Here is a 7,813-nt window from a genome sequence, read left to right as displayed (position 1 = left end):
AAGCAATACTTTTTGGTAAATATGAGCAAAGGAATATATGTAAATTACAAAACTTGATAATACTTATTGTAAAACAATTTATTTTTGCTAGTAAATATAAAAGTTTTCCAAAATTAAATATTGATATCCTATTAAAGAGGATTATAGACAGAATTTTTATAGAAAAAGTTTTGTTATTACAAAGTTGTAGATATATGGAATATGAAAGGCGCTGGCAAAAAATCTGTGATGTACTACTTTAAAAAAATCATCTATTTTTATGATGAAATGTAATTATGTGCTAACTCTAAGGATTTACATTATTTGATTGCAAATATATAAATGCATTATTCTGCTACTGCTGAACCCCCCCCCCTCTTTTTTTCTTTTTTATAAAACAACTTTCACTGTTAAGTAAACTTTGTACTTTTGTAAAAGGACAAAATTATCAAGAAATTCACCGTGTACATGTATATGTCTCTTTATGTTTTGCTTATATATATATATATATATATATATATATAGTTTGCTTTGTATACTTGTGAAAGCCAATAAAAAAAAGGTTGTGAACACGATTCACTCAATTCAGAGTCAATTAAACAACTTAGAGGAACAAAGTCATTCTCCACCTGGGAATTTAAATACTCATAATGATTTCATAAACCCGTTAGAAAACTAATTCTCTTATACCTCTGCATCATTTAATTTTTAAACAATGTATTATTAAAATATTTTCGCTTTTTTCGATCAGTATGGTTTTTAAGGAGTACTTGAATTACATTATCCAGCTCGCCTTTCGGGTTCGGTGAATTTTGCTCTCCTCAGGTATTCTGAGAGACTCCTAAACAGTAATAGTGTCTGTACTTGTATAATATTTATGTATCTTGCAAATTAGATTAATAAAGAATTGTTTTTTTGAATTCAATGTCCTAAAAAGGGGGTATGTAAAACACGAAACGACAAGCACGATTGATTGATTGCAATGTTTTTTTAACATCCCTTTAGAGAATTTATCACTATTATGGAGACTCCACCACTCACCAGTGGAGAGTTACAAATTTTGTCCTATACTCGCCCCTCAGGGCCATTGCGCAATGACAGATATTTTTTGTGCTAGCACCTTCTGCGACATGGGACCTCGGTATAAATGGTCTGATCCAAGTACCAGTTTCCACAGTGGAATCTGAACCCGCGATGTAAATATCGGCTGCTTACTTCGCGACTGGGGAGCAGACGCTATAACCGCTGCGCCACCGGGCGACTGCAAGAAACAATAAACGTGTACTAGTATCGAGAAACAATGAATGAACGTTAGACAAAGAGGCGATGGGAGTGGCTTGTGCTTATGTCCTATGTTAGATATCAGATGCACAGTAAAATGAAAACGTCTAACTTAAGTTAGACTTATAAGCAACCTGAGCAACATGGTACACAGAGAAACTCTAAAATGCTTACAGATATAGTTAATAAATTCAAATTCTCAGTTTTTCGCTTATAATAAAAAATATCGCCAATTGCTACATGTACCTGTAATGATAAACTAACTGAATGTATTTCTGCTGGGATACTACATAATGGTCCATTTTTCTATGTTTGAACTCTGTCAAAAAGAGTCATCTGTTACAGATCATTAGCTTTGTACCATCACAAAGACAACCTTTGTGATTTAGTAATTCTGGTAAAATTAGCAATGAAACAGCCACGATCTATTTCAGTAACAAACAAGGCTGCAAACCTCATTTTTGGCTGTACATGACGCAAATTCTTTACTTAATGAATCCACCATAAATTTTTAACTGCTGAACAATCGAAAAATAATCTTTGATATTGAGAATTTTGTTAGTAAAACTAACCGACATTATCAGGATGTAGAAGTTCCCCAGTAAATGTTGTGTAAATCTGATCCGCCGACCCATACATTGTCTGGTTGGAACCTTGGTGTCCCTTTAAATAAACTTTGTCTCCAACATTTAAATGTAAAATGGCGGTATTTCCTGCATCTGCATAACCATTATGGGTATACGCATAAACTGCAAAAATAAGTTATTTATTACAATGCCACAAATTCATATTCATAAAATTAATATTTATTGGTTATACTGAAAGGTTAAACTTTATGCCTGGTCGTTAGATAGACTATAATCGAATAATTGACTGTAATTGAATCATTGAAAAACCAATCATTAAATTGGCGAAATTGGTATTAGATGTTGAGTTCTTCACAACTCATTTATGCTTTCCTAATCATTTTATATGGTGCTAATCATCAAAAGTATATATGTTTAGTATCAGTGAAATATTAGAAATCTTACTCGATGCAATCAACTCGTCGTTTTTCATCATTTCAACCCAGAGTCCCCAGTTATTTGCAGTTAGTCCATGGAATGTGAAAGCGTAGAGACCAGGGGTCTGACAAATAAAGGATCCCTCAGAGTCAAAATGGGCTCCGATTTCAGTTATTCTTTTGTTGAATGGAATTTTTTCTCCCTTTGTCAAATGTAAGTGTGTTGTCTGGCCTTTCGTGAAGGCTGTCGGTGTCTGGGTATTATGTGATAGGATTAGGTCATGCACTTCTACAGCAAGGTAGAAAAATAAAATTGTTTCGTTGCTCTCTCCCGACTGACTGACCAAAATTGGCCCAAATCAAAACATTTTTGGCATTCCAGGACACGACATTTTTTCTGTTTATTCCCGTTAACAAATATGGTGAAATTTTCTGGAAAAAATTCCCTCCTACCTACCGACCCAGTAAATTTACCCCAAGTCGGGGAGAGGGCAAGCAAACATTAGTTTAAAGATGGCCTGAGTATGAAGTAGAGAACTGAAAAAGAAACATAAACACAGGACCTTTAAATTAACATTTAGAAGTACATCGATGCGTTTATGTGACAATAAAAGAAAACTGGCTTGGACCTTTGATTGATATAAATGACCTCCAAATATTAAAATTGACCGTTGGGGATGAGATCTCTGACCTTTCGTACACTGTTCCTTACTCTGATTTTTCTCTACTAAAACGATGCACATGAAGTTATTTAAACAGAATGGTCCATGCGTGATCCCAGTTATGTTTTTATTTGAATTAACAAAACACATGATATAATAAGTATGTGGTTGACAGTTAGAAAATTATGGTTGCATATTTCTGCCCCCTACATGCAAGATAAATTATGTTAACATGCAACATAATTATGTAGACATGCAATATATTTATGTCAACATGCAAGTTAATTATGTTGACATGCAAGTTACCAATCTTATAGGAAAATATAATTTAAATATGGGTAAATTTACTTACCAACGCCTGTATCTGACATTTTAGCTGCAATATGCAACATAATTATGTAGACATGCGACTATTTTATGTCAACATGCAAGATAATTATGTCAACATGCGACTTATTTATGTCAACATGAAAGTTAATTATGTCAACATGCAACTTATTTATGTCAACATGCAAGATAATTATGTTAACATGCAAGATATGTAAGTTTATATGCAAGTTATTATCTTGCATGTTGACATAGATAAGTTGCATGTGAACATAAATATCCTGCATGTCTACATAATATCTCGCATGTTAAAATAAGTATCCATCATGTTAACATAAGTATCTTGCATGTTGACATAATTAAGTTGCATGTCTACATATTTAACTCGAATGATTACATAAATATCTTGCATGTGTACATAATTATCTCGCATGTTGACAGAAATATCTTGCATGTCAACATAATTATCTCGTGTTTTAACATAAGTAAATAGCATCTTCTCTTAATTATGTTGCATCTTGCATCTACGATGTCAGATACGGGAGTCAGCACGGGATAATACCCATATTTAAATCAGATTCCATTAGAAGATTTGTAACTTGCATGTCAACATAATTATCATGCATGTATACATAATTATCTTGCATGTCTGCATAATTTTCTTGCATGTTAACATAATTTATCTTGCATGTAGGGGGCAGAAATATGCCATCATAGAAAATAGACAATGACGGTCAATTTAGTATTTCTGATATGTTGATATCTTGTGATCTTTGAAAATCATTATAAAAATAAATTCCAAGAGTTTAAGTATGATTTTTTGATGACGAAATATCTGAATACATGTATTTGAATAATCCAAGCCTTTCCAAAGGTGGAAACTCTTTCGTGGATATGCAAGATATAATGATCCTAAAGCGTCAAAGAAAAATAAAGTTAGATTACAAAAAGTAAAAACGTTACTTATTTTTCAATTCTTTGGACGATATATTTGAAGGTAATGTACAGTATTCATGCTAAAAATCCATGCATTAAGCTGTACACATCAGGAGCAGAGCAAATACAGACTTTTAAAACATCAGAGAAAGCATATGGTAGAATGGAGGAGTAAGCATCCCCTGATGATCGGTCACACCCAGCGTCCGATCATGACAAGGCGTGACCGGTCGGCCGTGGATGCTCCATGGCACCTGATCAAACCTCCAATGTTTTTGAGGTCCGTGTTTGCTCTACTCTATTTTGTATTATTTTATGGACTTATAAATATATTTATAGATATTTGTATGGATTTTATGGATTATTTTATTGATCTTAAATACTGTTCGTTATCTCCATATGTTCACTCTGACACGACCAGGAATTTTATGTTCATAAACACCATAATTAAAAAAAAGGAATAAAAATGATTAAGGTTTTGAAGCTATCTACCTTCACCAACCGATCACCACCACAAATAAAAAATGACTGCACAATACATTGCTGAGGCTTTTTGTCCGTTTAATTTTTACTATCCCGTGCCTGCCTGGTTAAAATTGGCTAATAAAAATGGTCATTTTTTACCTTGTTAGCTCTACTGGTCAGAGACCAGAAGAGCTTATGCAATAGTAATGCGTCCGGCGTCCGTCCGTCTGTCTGTCTGCCCGTCTGTCTGTCTGTAAACAATTTTTCAAAATGCTACTCCACCTACAATTTTGATCTGATTTCAATATAACTTGGCACACCAGTAGACTACACTAAGATACATAATTCTGTTTATCGGTTTTTGATTTGGATGAACGGTGTTGCCGTGTTTACTAAAAATAGAAATTTCTGTGAATTTTTTTCAAAATTTTACTCCTCCTACAGTTTTGGTCTGATTTCAATAGAACTTGGCATACCAGTAGACTACACTAAGGTAGATAATTCTACATATCGGTATTTGATTGTGATGAACGGTGTTGCCCTGGTTACTAAAAATAGAATTTTTTTTTGAAATTCTTTCAAAATGCTACTCCTCCTACAGGTCTGATTTCAATATAACTAGGCACACACGTAGACTACACAAGTTACATAATTTCCTGTATCAATTTTTGATTCGGATGAAAGGTGTTGCCGTTGTTACTAAAATATAAATTGCTGTGATTTTTTTTCAAAATGCTACGTTTCCTACAGTTTTGGTCTGATTTCAATATAACTTGGCACACAAGTAGACTTCACTGATACACAATTCTGCATATATCGGTTTTTGACTTCGATGAACATTATTGCCTTGGTTACTAAAATAGAAATTTCTGTTAAATACTTTCAAAAGGCTACTCCAAATACAGTTTTAGTCTGATGATAATATAATGTGGCATGCATGTAGACTACACTTAGAACATAAAGAGACTTAATCAAGGATCATTATTCTATTTATTGCTGTTTTAATTCCCAACTGCTTTAGTACTTTTCTCTTCCTTTGCTATAAGTACAAACCAGTAGAGCTTCAGTCTCGACAGAGACTTCTGGTTTTTAAAATTTTATTTAGTCCAGGAAAAATTAGCTATGCATATGTGTATAGCAAACTAGTTTTAATCACATGACAATCATCTGAGGTCAATCTACCTCTCTTTCCAATATGTTAATTTGAATAAAAATACATGTAATAAAATATCAGATTACCATATAATCAATTTTGAGCAATTTTGATCACTCTATTTTGTTTTAAGTTTTGATTAATATCATCTTCGCTTAACAGTTTACATATTTTGTCCAAAGAAATATTCACCTGCTATATATTTGATCCTTTAAAAAATTAAAATATAATTTTCTGCTGACTGTTAATTAAGACCCTTGTACTTCGTGATATAATTGTTCTCAATACATAATTTATGTTCACTACAAATTATACATGTTCAGTATGTCATACATGCTCACTATTTGTCACGTATGCTTTGGAAAGAAAAGAGTTGATAATTACCCGATGGCAATAGAAATAATATGCTTATCCAGACTGTAAGCATCTTCATACCTGAAAGCATACAGTTTAAGACGTAAAAACGTCAGTTTTGCTTTTGTAGAATTTTCCTCTGTAAAACTTATATTAAAATGTTTAATTAAGGGGACCGACTGGGGTTTTATTGTATGAAAACTACAATAGAGAAATTCTTTTTTTTTTTATACCATAATAACATTCACTTCAGCGTACATGCCATTGACTTGCATCGAACATGAAATTTATGAAATGTTATTAAGATACTGAATAACAAAACAGCACAGCACCGCAGATTGAACGGCAATATGCTTTTAAAAATAGGCATTTACAATCAATAAAATGTTTTATTATACTTCTGTTAAAATTTTTCCTATATTAAATTCAGAAGGTAAAATAACTATCTTTTATAGTTCACGCATAGCAAAGCTATACCCCGGGGTATAGTTTTTGCTATCCATCCTCGGAAAATTTTCATGTAATTTTTGCCGCCAATTTTGATTTCGAGTGATTATGTCATAATGACTTCAGTACATTGTGACGTCATCAGGATCTAAGATTTTTCTTGCAGTATTATCTTACTCCAAAAAATTCAAACCTCAGAAATTATATTATACATCAGTATAATAAAACGCTTATCCACTGGTTGTGAGTGGGATAGCTCTTTTATCAAACCCTTGACAGGGACTATTCCCCTCGGGCAAGCCCTCTGGGAATAGTTCCCTGTCAAGGGTTTGATAAAAGAGCTATCCCACTCACAACCAGTGGATAAGTGTATAATATGGATTAAAATTGTTTACAATTACATGATTGAATAAGATAGTTTAATGTATTAATACTCACTGTTCACTGTGTCTTCAGAGGACTGACTCTTGATATTTGATAAGACCTAAGGTTATTTATGTCACTTAAACAGGTGTTTTATATACCAGTAGTCCTACAAATTGTGTATGATTAATATAAGGTATACTTAATATCTTAAGTAATACACTTAAAATCAGGCTAGACAAATGAAAAGATTGTAAAAATTAAATGTAAAGAACCAAAATTCTTAATATGTATCCATTTGGGTACCTATCAGTTAAAAAATTGTTTAGAATCAGTTATTTAAAAATGTAATAAAAATTTTCAACCCCTTAATTTCTTAATTTTGTTTAGTTTTATTAATTAAGTGAAAAAAGTTGCTTTAAAACAATAAATACGCTTCAGTTTACAACGATGCGTGAAGAATTGAGGAATGGAAACCCCAATTGTTTAAAATCAGTTATTTAAAAATGTAATAAAAATTTTCAACCCGTAATTTCTTAATTTTGTTTAGTTTTATTAATTAAGTGAAAAAAAAGTTGCTTTAAAACAGTAAATACGCCTCAGTTTACAATGATGCGTGAGGAATTAAGCAATGGAAACCCCAGACAGCCCCACTAAATCAATATTTGATAATAAGATTTAGAGAATATTGACGTCCATCAACAATCAAATTTTCTAAAATTTTCGGCTATGATAGCGAACTTGACAAAAAGAAGTATAAATGACCAAGATATTGAATCCTAGTATGTTAACTTTGTAGGTTTTTTTCATTAACGTCCTTTCAAGATGTTTTTATTCTTCAAA

General features: G+C 32.3%; 1 protein-coding gene across 1 annotated transcript; it reads right to left on the bottom strand.

Annotated features, from left to right (window-relative positions):
* Positions 1-1,506: 1,506 nt before the first annotated feature.
* On the bottom strand, positions 1,507-7,165 carry LOC134241429 (complement C1q-like protein 2; the record flags this gene model as incomplete). The annotated part of the gene is made up of 5 exons (XM_062723481.1): positions 7,046-7,165; positions 6,191-6,241; positions 2,292-2,552; positions 1,833-2,009; positions 1,507-1,579 (listed from the first exon to the last, which is right to left on the bottom strand). Coding segments are annotated over exons 2-5 (560 nt in total), but the record flags the coding sequence as incomplete, so codon positions are not given.
* Positions 7,166-7,813: the final 648 nt, after the last annotated feature.

Source organism: Saccostrea cucullata, unplaced genomic scaffold (assembly GCF_032062105.1).
Source record: "Saccostrea cucullata isolate Sc308-1 unplaced genomic scaffold, CSIRO_AGI_Scuc_v1 ctg9948, whole genome shotgun sequence".
NCBI classification, from domain to species: Eukaryota; Metazoa; Mollusca; class Bivalvia; order Ostreida; family Ostreidae; genus Saccostrea; species Saccostrea cuccullata.
Note: the sequence above shows the minus strand (reverse complement) of the source record. Positions and strands in the feature narration are given on the sequence as shown.